General features: G+C 29.0%; 2 protein-coding genes across 2 annotated transcripts; both read left to right on the top strand.

Annotated features, from left to right (window-relative positions):
- Nucleotides 1-9,809: 9,809 nt before the first annotated feature.
- LOC8259108 (TNF receptor-associated factor homolog 1b) lies at nt 9,810-19,541 on the top strand. Its single transcript, XM_002516958.4, has 13 exons — nt 9,810-9,966; nt 10,699-10,919; nt 11,323-11,434; nt 11,908-11,996; nt 12,116-12,184; nt 12,255-12,387; nt 13,341-13,499; nt 13,799-14,147; nt 15,026-15,138; nt 16,120-16,270; nt 16,710-17,185; nt 17,267-17,465; nt 18,104-19,541. Exons 2-13 carry the CDS (start codon nt 10,742-10,744, stop codon nt 19,358-19,360), a joined length of 3,285 nt encoding a protein of 1,094 aa, XP_002517004.3. The 5' UTR covers nt 9,810-9,966; nt 10,699-10,741; the 3' UTR covers nt 19,361-19,541.
- A 3,281-nt stretch (nt 19,542-22,822) lies between these two features.
- On the top strand, nt 22,823-23,406 carry LOC125371122. The gene has a single exon (XM_048379448.1). The coding sequence runs from the start codon at nt 22,864-22,866 to the stop codon at nt 23,173-23,175; it is 312 nt and encodes a 103-aa protein (XP_048235405.1). The 5' UTR covers nt 22,823-22,863; the 3' UTR covers nt 23,176-23,406.
- Nucleotides 23,407-27,350: the final 3,944 nt, after the last annotated feature.

Below are 27,350 nucleotides of genomic sequence, written 5' to 3'. Positions count from 1 at the left end.
TGACATGAATAATTAATGATTAGGATCTTGGCCATTGCTTGTGAGCTGTTGGAGATCACCGGGCTGTGAGAATAGGAGGATGGTGATAAAGGCATATAAAAATCGAATGCGATGAAAGTCATTGGTTGCATTTAACAATTTATTTGATTGCTTGACTGAGTGACACATGTCATTAGCTTTTTATATTAGAAATTCATATTTATTTTATGGTAAAATAAGCTCACTTTACTTTGTATTAAATATTATTAATTTTTAATTAATTTAAATTTTATCTTTTAAATTTTATATGAAAAGATGATTTATAGTTCATTGAATCTTCTACAATTTTATAATTATGAAGATAGTAAATATTTTATAAAAATGATAAAAAAATTTAATATATTTTACAAGTTATATTAATTTTTTATAAATATTATTAGTTGCGAAAAAATGAATAGTATTATGAAAAAAATATTATTTTTAAGAAATTTATAGATTTATAAAAAGATTAGAAAATTTATAGAAAATACTAAATTTTTTATAATCTCGAAGTATATTAATAAATTACAAAATGATAATTATTTTCATATTTTTTTGTAAATCATACTAATTTTTTATAAGTGTTACTAGTTGCAAAAAATAAATAATTTTATAAAAAATAATTACTTTTATGAAATTTATAGATTTACAAAGAATTGACAAGGTTATAAAAATACTAAATTTTTCGTAATCGTGAAATATATTGCTAAATTACAAAAAATGAAAATTATCTTTATATTTTTTAGCAAATTAAACTAATATTTTGTAAGTATAACTAATTGTAAAGAAATGATGGATATTATAAAAAAATAATTATTTTTGTAAAATTTAGTGATTTAAGAAAAAATTTAAAATTTATAAAAAAATTTAAAATTTCTTCTAATCGCAAAATATATTATTAAATTATAAAAAATGACAATCATATTCATATATTTTTTTATAAATTAAACTAATTTTTCATAAATGTTACTAGTTGTAAAAAAATGAATAATTTCACAGAAAAATAATTACTTTTAATAAATTTAATAACTTATGAAAAAAATGATAAATTTATAAAAAATACATATTTTTTTATAATCACGATATATATTATTAAATTATAAAAAATGTTAATCTTTTTTGTATTATTTCACAAATTATACTAATTTTCTTGTAAGTGTTACTAGTTGCGAGAAAATATTTAATATTATGAAAAAAATGATTACTTTTGCGAAATTTAGTGATTTATGAAAAATTGATAAATTTATAAAAAATATTAAATTTTTTTAATCGTGAAATATATTGCTAAATTATAAAAAATAACAGTTATCTTTATATTCTTTCGTAAATTAAACTAATTTTTCGTAAGTGAAACTAATTATGAAAAAATAAATCATATTATAAAAAAATAATAATTTTTATAAAATTTAATGATTTATAAAAAAATATTTTATAAATTTTTTCCTAAAAAGATAAACCTTTTCTTATTTTTGCAAGTAAAAATTTATACTCAACGGATAAACAACTAAAGAAATAAATGAATATATACTGGATTGATTACTTTTTGACTTTCAGAGCCTCATGGACTAGAGATTTTAATGTCTTATATTTATGTTATTTATATTTCAATTGTTTGCAATAGTAATTTAAAAAAACTATGGCGGTGACATCGTATGCAATAAGTGGTGGTAATGAAGTAAATTTTATCTCTTAAATATTTAAATTAAAAAAAAAATGAGTGCAAAAGATTTTCTGTCCTTACATTTTTTTATCCTCGTTTGCAATATTAAAATTACAGTAAATCTGACATGAATAATAAAATATAATTTTAAATTTATTTATGATAATGACTATTCAAAAATATTTAGCCGACTGTCGTCTCCAGAAATATCCACTAAAAGTATTTTTACCAAATTTTCCATTATATTCTCGACTTCCTTTTGGTGCAATCGACCGTTGGTTAGTCTTTGACTGTTTGTTGCTTCCATTGTTGGGAATATACCCAAAACGGGTCTTCATCACTTTTACCTGTAATTATTAAAGAAAACATTATGTCCAAAATAAGATCGAATATTAATTGCGTATAAGAATATTGGTAGTTCTTTAATTTTATTTAATTATTCATTAAATTAAACATTAAGGATTTAGCTTTTGTTTTTTAAATGTAAATTTAATCTTCTTTTTCATGTAATGGGTATTTACTTAAAACCTACATATATGGTTTATTTTGAATATATTATCTCATAATAATTCTGTAGTTTTTGACTTTATGATATTTAATGTTATATAATTTAAATTAAAATTGGATTGTGTAAGGAGTTTAAAAAGGGAAATAATACAATCAAATCATTATAGAAAAAGAAATGGCGCATGGCTGATGAAGACCTCGTTGGCATGAATTCTATGACAACCGCAACCACAAACATAATGGCGGATGGTCAAAAGAAAGAAGACCATGCCATACATATTGCCCACAAAAAAAAAATGACGATATATTTTATTTTTAACATTTTATGAATAATATTTTGATTTCTTTTAATATGTGTATTAATTTTCAGCACGCGTAGTTTAAACTGATGCATAATTTTATTATTTTTTAAGATTGATTTGTTAATTAATAAGTCATTTATTTAATTAAATAATATTTTTAGAAAATAACACTTTAATTTTATTATTGGTATTGTAACAATTAATAAACTAATTCTTAAAAGTATATTTGTGTATTAAAAATATATGTAATTATTGATAAAATAACTAACAGATATTTTGAATCAGTAGGAATTATATTAATAAAGACATTTAAAACATTTTTAACTATTTATTAAAGCATGATAAATAATCATGAAAAATTTAGAAGTTTTAAATATTTTTATAAATTTATTTATATTATTTTTTAAAATAATAATAATGATAGTGTGCGTTTTATGCATGCTAATTATCATATTTTCTTGGATATTATTGAAGTATTTATGCTTAATTATGGATTTTAAATGTGATTATTGATTTTCTTGTTAGAATGAACACTTTGATGCAACATTAAGCTGAAAGGATGATATTTGATGAGTTTTCATAGAGATTGATGTTTTGGAGAATTTTGGATAAAATGAAGAAAAAATGATAGAAGATCACTTCAGTTAAAGCATACTCACGGCATATTTCAGAAATCCGAATTTGTGAAAAGAAGCTTAAAGTGATACTATTTGCCATGTGACTTTTTAATTTGTTTTTGAGAATATTTATTTACTAAAAACCCCTCACAACTTAAGATTATTTTAGGAATTACGAGGAACCAAGTTTTCCTATAAAAAGAAAAAGATGAAAAGAGACAAGGATAGTTTTTTTTAGGTTTTGGAGAAAAGGGGGCTGCAAACTAGTTTTCTTCCTATCATCCATTGTTTTCCTTTTTTGTTTTATTTTCTCTACAACAATTATGTGTGGCTGAACTCTTTTCTTTCCAACTCAAGGTTAATTAAGGTTTGAATTCATATGGGTTGTGAGATTTAATTGTTATTCATTATTTTCTCAAATCTATTAATATTCATGTATTTTTTATGTCTATTAGAAATTCTATTTTTGTTGATTGTGTGAGAAGGTCTATTACTCAATTATCAAGATAGTTTATGCCAAATTAGAATATTAAATCCGTAATTGTTTAATTATTCTAATGATTAGTGGTAGAATAACATAACCATGTTATGTGGATACATGATCTAGTCTAAATGAATTCATCTTATGTATTTGTCGGCTAGGGTTGGGTTTCTCTAAATTGCATTGCTATTGGTAAATTAAATCTTGGAAGCTTTTCTAGGGTTGTTTATTCAATAAGAGAATTAATCAAATGGATTCTATTGATTAACGAAAAATTAAGGAGAAATTAGGTTGTTAGAGCTTCTCAACAACTATATCCAATTTATTAATAAATTTGAAAATTATATTTGCATCAATGATTAATTCAATGAATTAAAACTCAGATCATACCTTGGGTTGGAGTTTTCTCATATTGATTTATCTTCTCAAATTTTATTATTGCTTCTAATTGATTTCTAGTTTAATTTATTTTGATTACAAATTTAAATCCCCCTTAATTTTATTTGAATTTTGTTAAAGAAATAAATCTTACCAATCTTTGTGGATTCGACCCTACTTATCACTATTTACAAGTTATTTTTATTTGAAAAATATGAACTTATTTTTATTGGATTCGACACCCATCAAATAATAATACATAAATGACTAGTTGTATTATAATATATATATATAAAAAAAAAGTGAAATTAGCCTGACTTTTACAAATTCGCTTGTTCGCCTACGCTATATTTCCAATTGGATTGAAATTTGCCCATGTTAATTACAGATCCCTTGCGGCTTTGCCTATGCTTTTTCTCCGTCTTTTATCATCAAGTTCTTCTTATATTTTATCATTTTCTTTTCTGATATAACATTATAGAATAATTTAGGACATGTTGGAATAACATCTGTAAATATTAAAGCACATGTATAAATACTAAAACACTATTTAAAAGATTTTAATACAATTATATATTTAAGAGTTGAATTTAATATTTTAATTAAATTAAAAAAAATTTATTATATTATTTATACACTATTAAATTATATTTATTTATTTTCTATTCATATTTTATTTTATTTCTTTAACCTATATTAGATAGATTACCCACACAGTGACACTTATCCTATATATCAGATTTCTTTTATCCACAATGATTTTATTTTATAAATATTTTAAAATGCTAAATATTTTACTTTTTTTATTTCATTTTTTATCCGCATTTAATATTTTTATTTGGTATTATTTTGAATTTTCTTTTAGAACTCAACAAACTTTCAAATTAGTGGGCTTTAGTTACTCAATTTCTTCTTCTTCTTTATCCAAGAGTTTTCTCTCTGTTGGAACTTGTACACTATCGAGAAAAATCAAATCCTTCAGTGCTTGCACTAAAACAAAATATCAGCAACGCGTTACACGTCAGCAATAAAAATTGTGAGAATCAAATGATAAGGTTGTGAATGGTCACAATATTTCAAATCCAATGGATAGAGTTTTGAGGTTAATGAAATTTCTTGCATTTTGAGGGAGAGAGAGCCCTGATGGCAAATTGTATTCTTTTTGTGTTCACAAGTATGACAGCAAGACAAAACAAATTTATAAGATGAAAATATATATAAAGTTTATATATATATATATTTTTTAAACAGTATTGCTATATATTGATATATAAATTTTTTAATATGTATCTTCATTTTTTACACATATATAAATTTATATTTTTTATTAATTTTTTAATTAATAAATTGTATTTAATATTTAATATTATATTAACTAATAAGTAAATTTAATTATGATAATTTATAATTTAAAAATATTACTTTATATAGTATTAGAAATTAATTAATAAATACATTTAAAATAATTTTTCTATTATTTATAGTAATGAAATTTTAAAATATTAAAAATAAATTTTAAAAAATATATTAAACATATCTAACTTATTATTTTTAAAATATTATAATTGTTATAAAATACTAAAAAAATTATTAAATTTATTTATAAACTCAATTTATATTATTATTAATGTAATGTAATACCTGAATGAATACCTAGTTCTTTAGACACTTATAATTTTCATTTGAGACTTAAATCTTTTTTAATATATATGTATAATTTTTGACATGTATGACTTTTGTTTTGATATGTGTATTATTTTTATACGGATGATTGAAGCTTATGTGTAATTTTATAGGTTTCTCTATTAATTTATTGATTACTAAATTACATTCATAATTAAACACAAACCATAATTCTAAAAAATAGCATATTAATTATCTTTTTAATATTATATTAACTAATAAATAGTTTTATAACCACATAATGATATTAATTATATTTTAATATTATATTAGCTAATAAATTAGTTTTCTAATTAGATAATAATTAAAATTTAAAAAATAACATCTTAAATTATATTTTTAATATTATTTCAATAATAAATTAATTTTTTAATTATATAATAAATTTTAAATTCTAAAAGTAGTAATATCAACTATAGAATTAAGTTATATAATACTAAAATTAATTAATAAATATTTTATAATAATTTTTATATGATTGAACTAATAAAATTTTAAAATTTTAAAAAATAAAAGATATATTTAAAAATAGTTAGTTTGCTATTATCTTTTAAAATATTATAAATTAATATTAAATATAAATATTTTATTAAATTTTATATATAAATTTTATTTTTATAATTAAAAACAATAATGATCATGCAATTTACGGATAAACGACTAGTAAAAACTAGTTTTAAAATAGAAATAATAGCTTTAAAGGATCTAACAACGAAAGCTTTTTGAAAAACTTATAGAATAAAATTAAGTCACTCCTTACTTTAGCCTTCTTTTTTTTTTCTTTTCAAATAAAATTTCATACCGAAGAATAGGGATTCTACCTTGAATCTAAATAATATTTTATTTATTTTTAATTAAAATATTTCAACCTATAAATATCGAGAGATTAGTCATCTTTATATAATTAATTTATTAACTAATAAATTATTTTTTATAGAAATAATAAAATATTGACCAATACTTTTTTTAATTATACAATAATTTATAATATTAACAAAAATAAATATAATCATATATTAATATTAATTATTCATATAATTAATTATTTATTTTTAATATAATTTCTATATTGTAGTGTATTAATAAACTTTTAAGATCTTAAATTTTTTATTAATAAATACATTTGAAAGCATTTTAAATCATTATTTCTCAAAATTTAATAATTTTTTTTTTAATTTTAGAGATTTTATGTAATCCTCTTTTTCATTACATAAACAATTGCTTACCAGAACACATCTTTTTTTTTTTAATCTTTCTTCAGTAAGGGCTAATTCAGATTATCACATATGTTCAAATTAATTGAAATAATCACATTTATAGAAAAGAGAGGTATCAAATTTGAAGTTAATCAGTATGAAATTTTTATTAAGATACGAATTTCCTTTTTTTTCTTCTTCAATTACTGAACTGAACATTTAATGTGAGTAATTACAAACATTAATTGTAAAATCTTATCCTTTCGCTCTTTGATTGATCAGAAATACGAACCATCTCTGAACTTATCTGTTCTTCTTCTTCTTCTTCCTTTTTTTTTTTTTAATTATCAGAATAAAGTCAGACCTCGCAATTTGGCCCGTGAGTCCCGTAGCATGGGGCCAAGAGGGTGAGCCAACTCGGTACTTTTGCTGGGTGGATGGGTGAGCACGAGTCCAAATTTGATGCCATCATCAAGAAGAAGGGTACGAAAATGCAGTTCCATTGCACCAACAGCACCCAATAAATTACAAAGAAGAAGCCGCAGATTAATAACTTATAGCAAAACAAAGATGGAGTCATGCCATGGTTATAGAAAGTAAGAGCTTGTAATTCAATTATGATCTTGTGGTTAACTGGCTTCACCTGCGCCTTTATCATTCGAATGCCTAATCTAATTTAATCACTGCATTGAGACTGAGTTGTTAAAATGACGAATTCTGAGAGGAATACCAGGTTGCAGTTTGATCCGTAAACGACTCATTGTTCCAGTGCCCTAAAGGTTGGCCTACTGCAATTAGCGTTTAAATATTGCTTCTATAGTGTTATCATTGTCAATTTTTCATTCATTTATTTTTGTGTAAAAAATTGATAAACAATTCTTTCTCAGGTTTAATACTCTTTACAGCATCCAATTGTTTTCCTGATAAAAAGAATTGATGAGCTTTAAATTGTACAATAAGTGTAGTTGTTTTATATATATATATTTATTAAAATAAATGAAAAACTCATTTAATATTGAAGTTTTTCATTAATGGGAAGGAAATTGGACCCCCCATATTATATGAGTGCCATTTCAATCTGCAAGCGAGCCAATCACAAAAGGACATGCAAACCGAACTGCTAATCCAAAACGACCAAGAGTAGTCTCGACTCTTTAGATATCTTCCCAGTGATGTTGGATTTGCTTCTTTTTTTTTTCTTTCATGCAAAATAGTCCAAACCACGTAATAACAAGTCTTGGAAGGAGGGTTAGAACAATACAATTCAAGTGGCTCTCTGGATGTCTACAGCAAGAACATGAATTTAAATGTCACTCTCAGCTATTACCATGGATATTAGGGCAGAAGCTTGCATGACAGATAAAGAGTGATGATGACTGGTGGTTGATAAGCACAAAAAGTATGCAACACTGTTTCATGGCAAGAAAAGATACACATCTATATATATTAATTTCTAAGATTTGAAATTTATTTGACACGTAGCATTTGTATTATTTTTGACATATAACACATAAGTTTATATATAATTTTATAGTTTTTTTATTAATTTATTAATTAATAAGTTATATTCATAATTAAATCACTGACTGTAATTTTAAAAAATAACATATTAATTATATTTTAATATTATATTAATTAATAAATAGTTTCTTAATAAGATAACAATACTAATTCTATTATAAAAAACAGCATATTAATTATATTATGATATTATATTACCTAATAAATTAATTTTAATTAAATAATAATTATAATTATAGAAAATAATATTGTTAATATTATATTTAGTAATAAATTAATTTTTATTATATAATAATTTTGACTCTAAAAAATATTAATATTGATTATAGTATTAAGTTATATAATATTAAAATTAATTAAAAAATATTTTAAAATAGTTTTTGTATTATTCTATAATAAGATTTAAAAATTTAAAAAATATTTTAAAATAATTAATTTTGTTATAATTTTTAAAATATTATAAATAAATAAATAATAAAATTTTAATTAAATTATATCTATTAATTTAATTTTATAATTAGAATAATAATAAATTGGACAAGTAGAGGTACATAAAGTGGAAACTGCAAAGGCTTAGCTGTTGTTTTCCAAGAAAGACCAATAATTTCAAGCTTTCTCCAATCTTCCTATTATATTATTTTATTGGCAAATGCTGTCAGTCTCTTTTGGGTTACACATGTGAATAAAATTCTCTTTTTGGGCCGCCCAAGGATAAGATTCGGTCCAAATTTGAAGCCCAAGTCCATCCAAAAATTCAACCCATCCCAAACTCAAACCCAAACCCAAACCCGAACCCAAAACCAAACCCCTGTCAACACAGCCCGAAATAAGTTCTCATCTTCAATCCCTCATATCCGTAGCCAACCATGACAGAAGCAAACCCTAAAACAGAAAACATAAAACAAAAATAAAAAGATTTTAAGGAAAAAAAAAATGGTAGACCCCACAGACATGTATAGCCAATAGAAAAGGATTGGTGGCATCCAAAAATGCCACTTCTCTCTCTAGTCTAGCCCTTCCTCTATTTGTTCTGTGCCCTTCCATATCTGTCCACAGACCCTGCGGTGTGACCTACAACAACATAACAATCCCCTCTTTCTTAATTATTTTATTTCCTTCAAAAATTTCCTATTATAAATTACTTACCATTTAATGTCTGATTTAATTTAATTTTCAAGAAAAATGAAATGAAATGAGCACCCTATTTTCTCTCTTTATTTTTTTCCATATCTGATACCTTTTGACTCCTCCTATTGAAGCTGTATCTTCCCTAAACAAAAAAAGAAAAAAAAGAAAAAAGAAAAAAAAATATATATATACAAGTCATGAAAAACCAATTTTATTTTTATAAACAGACAAATTCATTTAATTAAATAAAATAAAATAAAAATAACAATAAAATACAATTAACAATTTTATTATTTTCTTATTTTGGGTTCTCTGCCTTTGGTCTCTTCTTCCTTTATTTTCATTTATTTATTTATTTTTTTCATTTTGCTGCTCTTTTGGTTTGGACCTCTTTCTCTCTCTCTTTCTCTTTTGTCTCTATTTCTCTCTCTAGAATCTCAAAGCTTATACCCATAACCCATTTAACAAAGCTTAGGTTTGTTTCTGCATTCGATCTATCCTGTCTCTCTTTTTTGCCTTCGATAATATTTTATTTTAATTTTTAGGGTTTGGTTTTTGATCGGGGTTTTGGGGATATTTTTTGAATACGATCTTTAGCTTTCTTGTCCCATATAGTAAAGGGCTTTTAATTAGCGTGTGTTTAATGCAATTCGGTTTATGTTTAATGTTTATATATGCAGATGGCTTTGTTTCCGGGTTCTAATTTTGTTTGTTTCAATCAATATGATTGATTCTCTTTGAGCTTTATTTTTCTGATAAAGGTTAATTTTGAGATTAGGGTTTATTGCTAATTGGTTTCTGTATGATGGGTTTTTAAATTTGAGGATTATTTTTGCTGGGTCTCTTTGATTGCTAAAAATTGCTGAGATTGAGAATTAAGAGTTTGAAATGAAATTTATCAGGTTCTAGTAGATTGAAATGGAAATATTCATTTTCATATTTTGATTTGTGGTGAGTTTACATATTGAGACATTTTGTTACAATATTTTTTGGTTGTGGTATTATTCATCTTATTGAAAAAGAACGAGTAAAAGGCAAATTCTTTCACCATCCACAGAGTGTTCACTGTAATCCATAGTCAGTTTCAAGAGCAAATTTTGAGGAACTGGTTATGCTTGTAAAACTATTAAGTGTCTTTTGTCATCATGGTTTTGAGGTTGAGGTATGAATTTGTTTATTCTCTTACAAGGGGATTCTTGTTGTGCAGTGGGTGGAGTTGGATTGTGGGGGAAGGAGTTTTGGAGTGGGAAATGGCTGGGATTGTGAGCGAGGAAGCTGGAGTTGGAAGGTCTATTGAGGGGATTTCAAATGGGCAGCGTTGTCAATCAGGTGAGGCATTGGCAGAATGGCGGTCTTCTGAGCAGGTCGAAAATGGAACCCCGTCAACTTCGCCTCCTTATTGGGACACTGATGATGATGATGATGGAGGTATGAGTTGGTTCTTCCTGTATTAGAGGTTTTGTATTGTTCTCGAGTGAATATGTTCTTTATTACCTATGAGCATTATGAGACTTCAAACTCCATTATATTTTTGAGATTGAAAGTTGAAATGTGTGAAAAGGGTTAAACGTTTAAATAAAAGATTGTCTTCAACCTTGGTGGTTAAACCCAACTGCAGGAAAGATGTCAGGATCATATAAGGAACACTTCCATTCTTATTATTTCTTGAGTGTAAAAATGTGGAGATGCTATCTCGTGCACCTTAATTTTCCCCTTTGTTTTGTGGCTCAACTTCCTTTAATTTCTGCGATTGCTTCTTCTATTTCTTTCCCCAGTTATTTAAACTGATTTCTGGTTGGTTAATTTTTAAATTAATATTTCTTTGCCATAGGGCTAAAACCCTCTGAATTGTATGGAAAATATACATGGAAGATAGAGAAATTTTCGCAGATTGCCAAAAGAGAATTGCGCAGTAATGCATTTGAGGTTGGCGGCTACAAATGGTATGAGGCTTTGCAGGTTTCTTTTTTTAATGCATTCTGTAATGATTTCTTTGGCATCCCATTTATTTCCCTAATAGTGTTTCATGCTTCTTTTTGTCATTTTTTATTCAATTACTGTGAATACTTGCATAAATACATTTATGTAACTGCATGTATGGCGAATAATGTTTCATTCTTTTCACTATTTGTTCTGCAACTAAGAGCACAACCAGTTGTTATCGGTTTACATTATGATCAGTATCATGTATGGCGATGTTTACCATCTTGTGGATTGAGGCTTTGTTTTAATTATAATTGATTATTAAAGATTGTTAGCTACCTTACCCTTCACTGATGGTTTTGTCCATTTCCTTCCGTTCCTAGTGTTCTCTATGTGCCACTGTCATGCATATGCATGTGGCTCATGTGAAGTCGATATTACAATAAAAGTTGCATTGTTAGCTTTGGTTTAAGGGTTTTGCTTTGGGTGACAGGTACATACTAATATATCCCCAAGGTTGTGACGTGTGCAATCATCTCTCTTTGTTTCTTTGTGTTGCTAACCATGACAAACTTCTTCCAGGTTTGATATTAGTGAAGTTCTTTAGAAATAGAAATTGCTTTGTTTATCACTATTATTAGTTCTTGTGGTGGTATTTATATGATCTTGAATAAAAATAAACTCCCTTTACTGTGAACCAGGTTGGAGTCATTTTGCACAGTTCACAATAGCTGTGGTGAATAAAGATCCAAAAAAATCAAAATATTCAGGTTGGTTAAATAATGGTCAGTTACATAGTGGAGTTCTTGATGTTCTATTAACTGACTGCAAATTCTTTAGATACATTACATCGGTTCTGGAAGAAAGAGCATGATTGGGGATGGAAAAAATTTATGGAATTATCAAAAGTGTCAGATGGGTTCATAGATGCTGCTGACACACTGATAATAAAGGCTCAGGTGCAGGTCATCAGGTATCTGATAATTTATATTCCCCTTGTCTTACAATGTTTTTGCTTTATACTGCAGCAGTCCATTGTTTAAAATGCCGTTTGCTGGTAAATCTTTAATTTGTTACTACATTCTTTTTAGTGTTTTAGTGGTTTCGTTATTTGTTCACTTTGTCAGATGTCAATAGTCTGATATTTACTTTCCAGTCCTGGTGTTTTTGCCAAAGATAAATTATGTTTGAGTGTAGAGTAACAATTCTTTTACATCTTTTTACCAATTTCACTTCACAGCGAAGTTGGCTCAGTATTTAGGTATGCTTTTCCTTTTTACTCTTTCTCTTCATCCCTTTCAACTCCCTACTTTCACTTGTCAGGCAGGATGATAAGATGTATATTGTGATATTTTGCAGTTGTGTCAGTGGTTCTTTCTTTAGGAATTTGCTTTTACTTCATCATTTAATTTATGCTGACAAGTGTAGAATTGTTCCAATTTCTCTTATTTCCCTAAACTCTTACTGGAAATTACTTGAACCTTGCTTTTACCATGACCTATCAACGCCTCTTCTGCTCTACAAGATATTCACATTTGTGTTGATTCTTACATATCTTGTCTGCATTGGCCATTTGAGCCTCAGGAAGAGAGCATTTTTTCCTAATTTGCAGCATTTCCTGGCATGAGAATGATTATATTTTCTTGTGTGGCTGTGCATAAATTCACACATGAAAAAGGTTGGGAAAAATGCTCAATCTTAAATTATAATTATTTTACCACCTTTCTTACCAGCCAAAACTATGTACTGTTTGCAGGTTGAGCTTACTTATGTGATTGTAAACTTTGAAATGGAAGTTTGTAAAAAGATTATTGCATTCACTCATATAAAAACTTTGTCTTTTAAGATTATTTCAGGAAATTGCTGCAAAATGTCACATTTTCTGTAAGTTCTCATTTTTTCTTGATTCTAATTTTGTTGTCTTAGGGAGAAAGCAGATCGGCCTTTCCGTTGCCTTGATTGTCTATATAGGAGAGAACTTGTTAGGGTGTACTTGACAAATGTAGAACAAATTTGTCGGCGTTTTGTGGAAGAGAGACGAGGAAAGCTTGGGAGGTTAATAGAGGACAAAAGTAGGTGGTCAAGGTATTGTATCCACAAATTGAAACTTTTTACCACTTCAATTATCTTAACATTGATTAGTAGATCCAACAAGCCAGCAGTCGATTTATATAATCTGTGCTGTTTCTGTAATCATTCTATGATATGAATGAATTTTGTCTGTTTCCTGTGACCATGGTTTTAAAAATCTGCTGTGCGTGGAATTTGTCGTCTTACAAATGACTCATTTTTCCGTTTTGTTTTATTATTTTTCTCGCCTATCTTACTCAATGTTCTGGTCAATGTATCATATTAATTCAACAAATGAGTACCACTTTTTGCAGCTTTTGTGCTTTTTGGTTGGGAATGGATCAAAATGCCAGGAGGCGCATGTCAAGAGAGAAAACAGATGTAATTCTGAAAGTAGTTGTAAAGCATTTCTTTATAGAGAAGGAAGTCACATCTACTTTGGTTATGGATTCCTTGTATAGTGGATTGAAGGCTCTTGAAGGCCAAACGAAGAGTAAGAAGGGGAGGGCAAAATTGTTGGACGTTGAAGAAATGCCAGCTCCAATTGTTCGGGTAGAGAAAGATATGTTTGTACTGGTGGACGATGTGCTGCTGCTACTTGAAAGAGCTGCCATGGAACCATTGCCTCCCAAAGATGAAAAGGGCCCACAGAATCGTACAAAGGTGGGTTAGATTTCTAAAAATTAGTTTTCTCCGCTAATCTTTGTGATAAATCCTAGTTATATACAGTGGTGGGCAGTATAGGGAATTGATAATTATTGGGTAGAAGATGCACTTTACATTTTGTTGGAGGTTGTCGTAATGGTTGCCAAGCTATTTTTGCTTTGCAGAGTTTAGAATAACTTCTGAGACAAGAACCTATGTTGGTTCTTGTTGTGATGTGATAAAAGAATATTTCTATATATAAATATCATAAGGTTTACCTCATCGGGCTTTAGCCTCAATGCAGTTTCAATATTTCATTTGCTGGGATAGAATCAATGGTATTAAAAAAGAACTAAATTTTCCTGGCTGCATTGCTAGTGGTGGTGTGTATGATGTTGGGAGATGGTGGTGTATGGTCTTTCGTGTGTGGCATCTCTCTTAACAAAATTGAATTATTTTTGCTGATGTGTTTGGGAGGAATTAATTATGCTGAACCGAAAATGCTTGAACAGGAATTGCAATTCCATTCTTCTCTTGATTCCAGAAAATTAAATTTACTACTATTTCTTATGATTTGCATCTTATTTCTGCTATAATGGAAACAAGAAAAGAAGTTTGTGTTAGAACAGGGAATTAAGTTCTTACAATGATGTGTAATTTTTGTTTCTATCTATATATTTAAGCATTTATTAATGCATAGCTCAAAGTGTTCTAAGTTTGAGAAAGGGGCATGTATATATTTATAGATTTTAGTATTTGCATGGATGGTGTAATTAAAAGAAAATGGAAAATAGATTCTGTCTTACAATATTACTATCCCTTGGATTTGAAGTGGTCTGTGTTCTTTTTGTAGTTATTGCATTTTGCGTCTCAAAAACTGTTTACACTTTTAACAGGATGGGAATTCTGGTGAGGATTTCAACAAGGATTCTATTGAGCGTGATGAAAGGCGTCTTACAGAATTGGGGCGTAGGACAGTGGAAATATTTGTCCTCGCTCATATTTTCAAGTAATATATCTCTCTCTATAACTTTATTTTCTAAAGTTTTTATATGTTACCATACTGGTGGATCAGTTGCTTCTTTGATCTTAAACTGTTGATGATGCCATGCTTCTGATATTTGCATTTTTTCAGCTTAGCAGCTTTGAGAGTTCTCCACTTTTTATCAGAGTCTCTTCTGTTTTATGTTGTTTTCTAAGGGGAATAACCTTCTGGAAGTGGAGTACTAAAAGTTCCATGCATGTCTGCTGATATTGTGATATTTATAATTGACTTTAACTTGTTCGTCTATGCATTAATACTGAAAAAGTAGTTTTTGCAGCAAATTATATTCTCGAATGGTCTTCAAAGAATGTGATACAATGGTTTAACAATTTTTGAACTTCTCTTAGACGTTGCGTTCTGTTAGAATGGTTTTTATAATTATATTGCTTAGAAGCTTTTATTGAATGCTTTGAAAGTGGAGTTTAAGTTAATAAGATAGGAACATTTTGACTTGGTGATTGGAGTTGAAATAGCTTTAAGCTGTGAAAGCATTTCAACTGGGAAGTGGTGATTTCTGTTTTCTATATGGATTTGTTATGGGGAGAGGTGTTTGGCCAATTCTTTTTGCTGCACCAAGGTATCTTGGAGATATGCATCATACGTTGGAGCTGGCAGCATCTGTTCTTTTCCTGGAGAAAAGGAAATCCAATCGTTCTGTTGGGTTAACATTTTTTTTGTTGATAATTGTGGTATTCTGTCACTCAATTTGATGGAATGTTATTTTAGAATTTGATCAAGATTGATGTCTATATCTTTTGCTTTCTCTTTTTTGGGTATGATTTTTAATATTTTCTTTGTTTAGAATTGAGATACTTGAAGGACACTGAGCTATTATCATCTGATAATGAATTTACGATTTTCTAAGTCCTTTGTGGCTTGATGATTTAGATTTTAATTGATAGCCTTTGCCCTCATGTGATATGCTTTTGTCTCGTTTACATATAGCCACAAAATTGAAGTTGCATACCAGGAAGCTGTAGCTTTGAAGAGGCAAGAAGAGCTAATCCGTGAAGAAGAGGCAGCATGGCTGGCTGAAACTGAGCAGAAGGCTAGGCGTGGAGCAGCTGACAAGGAAAAGAAGTCAAAGAAAAAACAGGTTTGACATCACTCGTTCTTCTTCATAAGAGTTAATCTTCTGACCTTCTTTAGTTCACATGTTAGCAATTAAGAAGAAAGAGGAGTTTGAAAATTTAAATTAAGTTTAGAGACCTTAATTTCAGAGTTTGATAAATTGGAGCTATTTGATACTTTCTAATTATTTTTTGGTTTTCCCCTCGTATTTTCTGTTTATATAGATACTTTTAAGGTCCACTGTGTATAGAAATTCTGTCTTAACAGTGAACAGGAAGTTCAGAAATTGGTGGCAGATAGTTTAGAAGTTGTCTTTGAATTTGATATTTTTAGACTGTTAGAAGTTACTTTTAGATTTAAAATAATTAATCTGGATATTAGTTACTTGTTTAGTTTTATTTTTATAAACTGCATGCTGAATAAATTTCTGTTACTTGGGTACTCGTGCTTCTTATATGCTACAGGCTAAACAAAAACGGAATAACCGCAAAGGGAAGGATAAAGGAAGAGATGAAAGGTCTGGTGTGGCAGTATTAGACAAGCACCAAGAGGGAAATCCAAGTAATGAGAAAAAGGATTCCATTATGGTAGAGGTGCAGCCAATAGTCGCAAAGCCAGATATTCTGGAAGATGTGTCGGATGTGTCTGACTCAGCGGATGGTGTTACTGAAGTACTGCAGCCCGATTCAGAAGACAGAGATGCAAGTCCTGTCAATTGGGATACTGATACTTCAGAAGTCCATCCTCCAACAGATGCAAGTAGCAGCGGTGTTAGTGGGCTGTCATCTATACCAAATGGAACATTGGAAAAAAGGAATACATCGGCAATGGATGATAGTTCTTCAACATGCTCGACAGATTCAGTCCCATCAGTTGCCACCAATGGCTCCTACAAGGGGAACTCGTATTCAAACTACCAGTATGTAAAATCTCCTGGCAGGTAAAGTGGCAAACAATTTTGTCTTCGCATCATTCTCTGCTACTAATATAGATATGAGACTCATTCTGCAATTATTTGTAGAGGGAAGCATGCACGAGGCAAGGCAAGTGATGGGAGTTGGACAGCTGAAATGGATAATCAGTTTTCTGGGCCTGCAGCAGATAGTGGGGAATTTAATGATGTTACTGGAAGTAGCAAATCTGTTGAATGCGAGTCTGAGGCTATTGTTCATGCCTCACAGGATAGAAGTACTTGGACTGAGCAACCTATAGTTAAGGAGGTGAAGTTGCCATATTTTTTTTTACTCAAGTTTGGATTTTTATTTATATGAAATTATGCAGGCTTTATTAGTGGCATATACTTTTAATTAACTGAAGACTTTCAATTTTTTCTTTCTATTTTTCTTCTTAGGTGTTTACTAATGTGTTTAGATTTCCAGCTGCTTGGTTCATTTTCTACGAGAGGAACTGTTCTTTTTTCTTATCTTTCTTTCATAATTTCTTCTGCTATAAGTGTTTTAGATTAATGTCTATTTCTTCATTGTCCTGATTTTTCATCTTTGTGTTGATTAAATTCTCGTTCATCATCTTATTTTGGGGGGAAAAAAACTCTAGTGGATCATGAACTTTTTGCTCTCAAAAGTTCGTTTGGTGGTGCGGTTAACAAATATTTTCAGATTTTGTGAATAAATCTCTTTTCATTTTCTGGTTTAACAAAGTTTAGAATCTAACTCTTGAAGGGTCTGTTCTCTTCAAGATTTTCTAGGTACTTTTAAAAAAAAAATGAAAAATTCTTTGCTTAAGAAAGCTGTTGCTTTACTGCTGATATTTATTGGTTTTATGTCCTTAGAGCTACAGCTTTTCTTTTTTATATGTAGTATCTATCTATCTTGATGAGTATTCCTTTCCTACGAGATAGGTTGTGGAAGAAGTTTTGCCGCAAAAGAAACTGAGCACCAAAGACTCGATTGATGTGGAAAGTTCCTCTAAAGAAAAAGCGACAACTATTACGTCATCATCTAGAAGCCCTCCTACAACTCCTCCGAAGAATTTGCAGTCTGCTATTCAACAGAAGTTGGAAAACAAGATCTCAGCTACCTTAGATCTTGTTCAAATTAAGAAAGCATCCCCAAATTGTGCTCGGCAGACTGATAAAGCCGCCGCTACAAGTATATCAGCTCATAATACCGGATTGTCAAAACCTGAGATCCAAAATGCCTCAACTTCTAAACTGTCTGATAAGCCTATTCTACAGCAAGTTCCTCTGATGTCAAGGCCTTCCAGTGCTCCTTTAACGCCTGGTCAGAGAGCAACTGCTCCTGTTGTTTCCATGGTTCAAACACCACCATTACTTGCTCGTTCAGTCAGTGCAACTGGTAGGCTTGGTCCTGATCCTTCACCTGCTAATCATAGTTATGCTCCTTTGTCATATAGAAATGCCATTGTGGGTAATCCCGTTGGCTCAAGTTCATCTGGTTTCACTCATGCCAGCTCCCATACTCTGGGAGTTAACCTTCAGTCAGCACACACGCAGCCAGCTGCTTTGGTATCTGGATCAATGTTTTTACCCCAGAGCTCTGATAGGATAGAGCCGAACTCTGTCCATTCTGGCTTTCCTTTTGGGATGGTAACTCGTGATGTCTTGGAGAATGGACCCCAGCGCATGGAGAGCTCTCAAGGAGTAGTAACAGATGAGTTTCCACATCTCGATATCATCAACGATTTACTTGATGATGAACATGGCATTGGGAAAGTGGTTGGGGCAAACAATGTCTTCCAGTCACTTGGCAATGGACCACACTTCTTAAATCGCCAATGCTCTTTTCCAGGTGATGTTGGCGTCTCAACTGACTTGCTTTCCTCAACCAGCAGCTCTTGCAGATTTGAGCGCACAAGGAGTTATCATGATGGCGGGTTTCAGCGGAGTTACAGCTCCTTTGGCTCTAATTTCGACGGAGTTAGGGAATATATTCCCCAGGCCAGTCCACTGCCATATGCAAATGGGCATATTGATGGGCGGCTTCAAAACCAATGGCAAATGACTGCCTCTGATATTTCTTTAGCTGGTATGAGGAATGCAGAGGGTGATGGGTCTCCTTATTACGGTCCGGATTATTCATCATTGGCATGCAATAGCAATGGCTATGCAGTATATAGGCCTTCAAGCGGTCACTGAAGGAGCTTATAAAAGGAATTGCCCTGCCAATTTGTAGGTGTCGTTGTCCATTGTAATAATATATATTTGGGGAAATTGTTGGGTCATAGAATTGGAGTGAGGTTGTAATCTTTTTCATAAGCTAACATTTTGTAGAGTGTTTCCGCCTTTCTTTGCCTAAAGCATTTTTAGTTTGTTGGTATGAGGCTTTTCATGTATTTTGTGGGGCTTGGTTAATTATCCAGAAATAGCCTAATTATGAAACTCAACCCTACTCTACTTTAGGACTTGATTAACATACGACTGCACCTTTTCTTCAGATCAAAGGCTAAGACCTCCAATTTACTATTTTAAAGAAAATAGTAATAAAAATTAATGCAATTAACTAAAAGATGTATATATATTCTTAATACCTATTTAATTTAAGAATAAATTGTCTTTTTATGATATTTTATTTCTCATAATAAAGCTAAAGACAGTTACAATAAAGAATATCCTTCTACTTTTCGCAGAAGTCAATTTCCTTTTTCATTCCAATTTGTTATCTACATAAATATTACTTTGGTTTTCTTTTACTTTTTATTTTCTTCCAAAATAACAAATATTCTTGGTCATATGTTTTTTTTTTTTTTTTTAATTAAAATTTTAAAAAATGGTTATAAAAAGATTATTATACTTAAAATCTAACTCAAATTGTAAGAATGGTTTCTATATTAAATAATTTTTTTATCTTTTTATGATAAATGTAAAAAAAAAAGGCTACTCCGAATAGCCCACAACAAATTAAACTTCCAATAAATAAAACAAATCATTTGTGTAATAACATCTTTTTTCTTGGCGTTTTTATCTAAGATGTTTTCTTTAAAAAAAATATCTAGAGATAAATACGTTTTGGAAAATAAAATAAAAAATCAATCCAATCGGTTTAAATTTTTGTTTTTTAATAAAAAAATCTAGATAAAGAAAATAACAATTAGTAATTCGATTAACTGAAAATTCGGTTGATTAATCATCAATGCTTCACTTAATAAAAAAGGTTTAAAAAATTTATCAAATTTGATTAAATGATGAAAAGTTCAAAATTATTTATTTTAATAAAAAGTAAATTTCTTAAATGTTGTCTTCAAAAATAATGTAAAAAATTATATTTGTATAATATATACATATTAATTGATGTAAAATTAAAGTTCAAATCCGTCAATCTAATTAGTTATACTTTTTTAGCCAATAACTTGGTATTTAACCAATTCTTTTTTAAAAAATTAAATTTGAATAAACCACTTCAGTCAATCAATTATTTAATTTAATTTCAATTAATCTTCTGATTAGTTCAGTTTAGCAGAGTTTTTTCTTCTCATTCCTAGATAGAAATGTCTTAGAGTACTTCTCTTCCATATGAAGTTAACATTATTAGGGTTGCAAATCAGTTGAACAACTCGCGAGCTACTCGGAGCTCGGCTCAATAAAAAGCTCGTTCGAGTCTATTTGTTAGGATAAGCGAACCAAGCTCGAGCTTCATTTTCGAGCTCGTTTAGTAAACGAGCCAAGCTTGAGCTTAGTAGTACTTGACTAGTCTGAGCTTGCGAGCTAGCTCGTGAAGGAGCTCGCGAGCCGGCTCGTTAAAGAGCCGACTCGTGAATTAACTGAATAAATAAATAAATAATTAAAAAGATAATATATTCTAATTGAAAAAATAAATAAACAAATAGATAATAAAAATTCAACCTTTATTATATTAAAATAACAATATATACCAACAAATTAGGTTTTAAATGTAAATTCTCTAATTAAATAATTTTAGTGTTATTTAATCAAATATTAGTTTAATAATATTATTAATTAAGTTGGTATTTGATTATGTACATTTAATTATTATTAATGTCTTATCAATTTATTTTTTATACTAAATTAATTGAAGTAAAACAATAAAATATATATTATGTATAAAAATAATATAGTTTTGGTGTATGATATAGGTAACTTAAATCAATCTAAACTACATTGTCTTACTATAAAACTATGTAGTTCTAGTGTTGAGTGAATAAGTATATATTATTTAAATGCTTAAAGATATTTAAACAATTGTAGTCTATGTATTTATAAATTAACGAGGCATGAGTAAATATTTTTATAATAATACTTAATGTGAAGCTTATCGATAAAGTAAAAGTTATTATAAATGTTCATTATCTTTAGCGCCTTTTGCGAATTGCATTATCGTTGGCGCTTTTTGTAAATATAATATAATATTATCTTTAGCGCTTTCAGAAGTTTCAAATCTTTGCAGGCTGCATTATATCACTTGTATTGTGATATGTTGTAGTATTTTAATTTTATTTATTGTATTCATGGAGTTTGTTGAACTCTTTATTTGTTGAATTTAATTTAATTATTTTAGTTTCTGAATTTATATGTATATTTTGCTTTTGTGTATAATTTATTTATAATTGCAAAACTAATAGCTATATATTTGGTAAAATCGAACTTACTTAACGAGCTTGAAATCGAGTCAAGCTCGAGCTTCACTCGTTTATATAAGTACCGAGCTAATAACAAGCCGAGCTCGAGCTCAGCTTGTTTATATATAATATCGAGCTAATTATGAGCCACGCTCGAACTGAGCTCGAGCATATGAAAATTATAACGAGCCGATCTCGAACTCTAAAATATAAAGTATTATCAAACTCGAACTTAATCAAATTTCTATAAATCGAGTCTGAATATTGAAAAGTTCGGCTCGGCTCACCTTGTTTGCGTCCCTATATAGTATATAAGAGACATGATCCTAAGGTGAATTTACTTAATAAATTTATTTTATTTTATTTTATTTTATTTAGTTTTAGGGTTAGTTTACATAACAATTTTCAGGGACAATAATAAGCAATAAAATAATATGTAATTTTTTCACTTTTATGGTATTAAATTTAACCCACCATATGAAAGAATCTTAATCCATTATACTAATTAATAAATGGATGATCCTTTTGCATTTAACATTTCAAACAATACGTGTTTGTCAGCATTGACAACAAGAAAGCATTCAAGGTCTAAGCAAAATACATTCCCAAGAAATTTCCTTTCACTTGAACCTCCACCCACTTACCAAAAGGTCCATAACTCACAGTAAAGCTAAATGAATCAATCAAACACTCTTTATTCTCCATTAAAGACCATATATATCAATACTTTTGAATAAATAAATAAATAAATAAGAAGAAAGACCATATCAATACCTTAAAACCATATAAATGATTTATCCAATAATAACAACAATTCATTAATATTATAATATGTGGGTAAACCCTTGGGATTCAAGTTCAAGAATCCCTCCTTTTTCTTGCTTATGACTTGTTCAATTTCTTGAAATTTTTATAAACCAAAACCCTAGTAGTCAACAGTCAAAACATTTATAAGAATAATAAAAGAAAGACTGACCAAACTCTTCAAACCTTATACTATAAATACCCCTTAACTCTATCTATTGCTTCATATTTCTATATCGGCATTATAGTTTTCAAGAAATCATGAAAAGGCTTCTGAGTATTGCTTTGGCAGCATTGTTGCTACTTTCTTTCCATGTTCAACAATACCAAGCTAGCAGAATTTTATACGATCAAGATGTGAACAAAGAGCTGGGCGTGCAGTCTCTTCAAAGGGGTGATACCCCTTCTACTGGTGCCTCAGGCTGCACTAACATTCCCAACACTGGCGGACCATCCTGTCCTAGTGTGATCAACTCCATGAATGTTGCTGGTAATGGTCTGTCCCACGCCAATGCTTATCCGCGTCTCACGGTTGAATTTGGTGGTGCTGCTGCTACTACTACTACCCATTAGAAATGAAGCTGGTAATACAGAAACTCCAAGCTCAGGTTTCTGTTAGCAGGTAGAATTGAATAGGGAGAAGAATTATGCTAGCAGGATCAAATTACAGGTCCTGAAACATTCATACAATATACAATACAAATTCTTGTAATCTTTTTCTGTTCTTTCATTTTTTTCTCTTTGTACATTTTTTTAATGTAAGACACACAGAATTTCAATACAAAGTACACATGTTCTTCCTCATACGTACATACATTTTAATTGGTTGCCAATAGGCTAGAGGAAGGATTTAAAGTTTGCCAACGTCGATCCCCATACGAAAATCGTGGGTTTGTGCATTGTGGCCTGAACATTATGCATGGCATGGCTAGGTTGGTGCTTCTTCTTTGAAGTTCCTATAGTGGATACTGATGAGAGACAACTGATAATATAAGATTAACATAAAATTACGTATTAAATTGAAATTAGAAGTTAGAATTTGAAACAGAAGGAAGAGGTGGCTTCAAATAAAGCATGCTCTAAATGTTTAAAGCAGCTCTTCTTTGACCAGTTCCAAGTCTATATATGGTGTGAAAATACCTTACTTTTAAACTTGAAGGGTATATAATAAAATCTTATTAAGACTTCATTGCATGGTGGCGTTAATATTTGATAGTTTTAAGGTTGCTTGCCCCAGTAGGAATCTGGTTTGTATGTGGAAAGTGAGTAAGCTATGACAACTATAATAAATTATATAATGTAAACCATATATTTTGTAAGTAGAAATATTTAAAATGTTGTGGGCTTAATTTTTGATTGCAATCGGGCGGACAGAATGTGAATCAAACATAGAAAAGTGGATTAGGTGGGAGAGCCAATTGTGCACTAACAGTTTGGCAGAAAAGGGCATTCGCGAAGCTTCTTGTACTATGCTTGCATAATTAACGTATTATGTAAGTGAGACTCTCATATACCATATTTATTAAGTTTATTTTTAGGTTTATTATGATATAAATATTTTTTGAATCTTGAGTTAAGGTATACATATAATTTATCGCTCCACTAAGTATATGGATGCAGACAGAATACAAATGTTAATAACAAATATAACTGTCTTTTTCTTATTATAATCTGAGAAACAGCTAACTTTTAATCAACCATTTTAACAGGTTAATTTATATTTTTTGACCAGCCAAGCAAATTCATTAAAATTGGTTGAATTACAAAGTAATAATAATAAAAATAATAAAAGAACGTCAAGTCACATATAACCAGCATGAGAGCCGCGTCTAAAGCTTGTCTCTCGATTACCAACACAGGCAAGAATCTGGTCTTCTTCAAGATAATTTCATTACTTAATTTCCACCAAAGATATCCGAGCAATAAACGTTAGAAATTGTTATTCAAATGTTTTGGGGTCAAATCTTTATGTTGGACCCTTAATGAGAATAAATAGTTCACAAGTTCAATGTTGGTTCTCATTTTCCATTGAACTAAAGGCAGCCATATAAATTTCCAAAATTAATAAGATTAATTATCAAAATTTGTTATTTGGATTTCCAACTCATTTTCCAGTGACTCCTTTCAAAACTGATAAGGCTGGCTTTCTAAGTCAAGAAAAGAAGCCATAAATCGGGCTTGCTTTGGTTGAATATGAATTCAAATTACTGTGTTTAGAGACTCAATTATACTTTAAACACACTTTGCATTTCGGAGGCCGACTAAATGCATATTATAATTATTAATTTTAAAACTTTATAAGTATTTAAAGATATATAAAATAAAATAATGATATTCTTGTTTAATTAAAATTTTAAATTTGAATGTTAAATATACAGTTACGTTGAGACTTTTAAAATAATATTTTATCACCCTTAAAGATATCTCAACTTGTGACACGAGCATATATACTACCGATTTTACACAATGTAGTAAGATAAGTATACAATGACCCTTAGCATCTAGTTTGATAACTAGATGAATACATCCAAATCCCTTAATAACCCCACCACCCCCCCTCTCCTTCGAGCTCTATCAAAGGAGTTATCGTCTGATCGATTGGTGTCTTCGACGGGGCTTATGTAATATCATGTAATAAAAAATTGACTGGATTTCTTTTTCCAGCGAAGGGATTGGATTTCACTTATGATTCTTCTCCTTCCCCTTCTTTAAACTCCGATTCGTATTTTTCGTAAGAACTAAAAGCCATCGAACAATTCAAAAGCTTAGTAAAAATGTCTGCTCACTTCCATAAAACCATATATGATTTGCTGCCAAATAAATGATAGTCTAGCTTCTATATCTGCTTCAAGCATGGAACACAAGGGAGCTTCTGTAAGATAAATTGCGCCAATATTATTACACCATATAAGTACCTCAGTTTTCACATGGAAAACCGATTCCCATAAGCAAGGATTTGAGACATACATAGAATTGCTGCAGTGGCATTTGCTATTATCGTTGCTCACCTTCAATTGATGAGCAAACAATTGAGGATTATTTATTTTACCGTCTATGATATCAACAATTAAAAATTCCACAATCATATATTAGTAGATCGTCTGTCATTCAATCACTTCTTGTAAAACAATGCAATTACAATATAGACTTTAAGCCATTTGATAATATATTCGGGGTTGCCATATGCTTAAGTCAACGTAATAGTTGATATATAGTCAATCACTTGTCTGTATTCATCTTCCTTTTTCCAATGTGTTTGGACAGTGTTGGTGCAGTTGCCATTGGAGTTAAACACATGTATATTTGTACTCTTCAATAAGTCCGAAATTATTATGATGCTAATATAATTCAATAGAATAATACATATTATGAGTGTTTTATATTTTGATGTTAGATAATTGATACATATTCATTCATTTAAAATTAATAAATATGTATTAATTATCTATCGATTTGATATATATATGAGGACATATATTTAGTATAGAAAAAGAATTCTTCTTAAATTTAAAGTGGCATGGAATTTTTTTTATCAATATGCATTCCATAACTTTATATTCTAATTTTCGGTATTTCTCTTTTCATATGGGTGTTCTCTTTAAAATGGCAAAATGCATTTTTTCTATTTCTTTTTTCTTTATTTTTTTATTTTTTTTATTAAATTTTATCTTAACATTAAAAAGTAAAAATGTTGGATTAATTTTTTAAATCTTAAATTTTAAATATTTTTTAAAATAAATTATTCATTATTTTTTAATTCTATTAATTGTTTTCTTTCTATGAAAATTTAATATATTTTTCTTTTAAGTGAATATAGGAAAATACTAAAAAAATAAGAAGAATATATTTATTTTCTTTTTTAATTGTTATTCGGATGCCTGAGAAAGACCTATAACTTTTTTTTAATTTCTTGATAAAAAAATAATTTTTTTTAAAAAATAGTGCCAAAATAGATAAAAAAATAAAAAAAAAAGACAAGATTATTTTAAAGAATGGTATTTAAATTAATTTACTATTTAAAATAAGTCAAATAAATATTTTAACTTGAAAAAGTGGCTAGAAAATATCACATTAAATATTTTTAGTAGGTTTAAATATTTAATTAAATAAAAAAGACTTAGATAAAAAAATAGAAAAATAAAAATTAAACTACTAAATTTGTAATTTTAGGCATTGTCTAAAGTTTGTCTGTCAATTACCGGCCCAAAAGATTACATATAGTACTTCATTATCTAACTAAATTCAAAAGAATATGCAAGCAAAAAGAGTTAGAAGTTTTATGTAAATGTTTGAGTCAAATTCTAAACTTTGGACAGTTTATATAAATACAAAAGGAAAAAAAAAACAACAGTTGTTTAGGTGCTACTGTCACTATTTAATAAGAATAGTTTAATGGTTCAGAAGTTCAGTGCTTTCAATTTTCATCAAATTAAGGGAGTCATATTGTTCCAGATAATTAAAATCAATTATCCCAATATGTTTCAACTCTTTGAAAACTTAAAAAGATGGCTTTCTGCAGGTCAAGAAAAGAAGCCAAAAGATATGGGGCTTTGCTTTAGTTGAATGCCATTGCAAATTATTCTATTTGGAGAGTCAATTAGTACTTTAAACACATGCTAATTGGTTTGATAACTTCGTACACTTATTATAATCATAGATTATGAAAATGATATAAGCAGACCATGCTTCTTAAGTATGTTTTGCCATGTAACCAAACAGAAAACTCAATACCACTACAAAGTGATGAG

This window comes from Ricinus communis, chromosome 9, assembly GCF_019578655.1.
Source record: "Ricinus communis isolate WT05 ecotype wild-type chromosome 9, ASM1957865v1, whole genome shotgun sequence".
Classification (NCBI taxonomy): Eukaryota; Viridiplantae; Streptophyta; class Magnoliopsida; order Malpighiales; family Euphorbiaceae; genus Ricinus; species Ricinus communis.
This window is presented reverse-complemented; position numbering and strand designations above follow the sequence as displayed.

Excerpts from the sequence above, each read along its gene's own strand:
- LOC8259108 (XM_002516958.4), top strand. The coding sequence starts at position 10,742 with ATGGCTGGGATTGTGAGCGAGGAAGCTGGAGTTGGAAGGTCTATTGAG. Across the intron at positions 13,500-13,798 it reads GACAAAAGTAGGTGGTCAAG|CTTTTGTGCTTTTTGGTTGG; the intron begins GTATTGTATCCA and ends CACTTTTTGCAG. Across the intron at positions 16,271-16,709 it reads AGAAGTCAAAGAAAAAACAG|GCTAAACAAAAACGGAATAA; the intron begins GTTTGACATCAC and ends TATATGCTACAG.
- LOC125371122 (XM_048379448.1), top strand. The coding sequence starts at position 22,864 with ATGAAAAGGCTTCTGAGTATTGCTTTGGCAGCATTGTTGCTACTTTCT.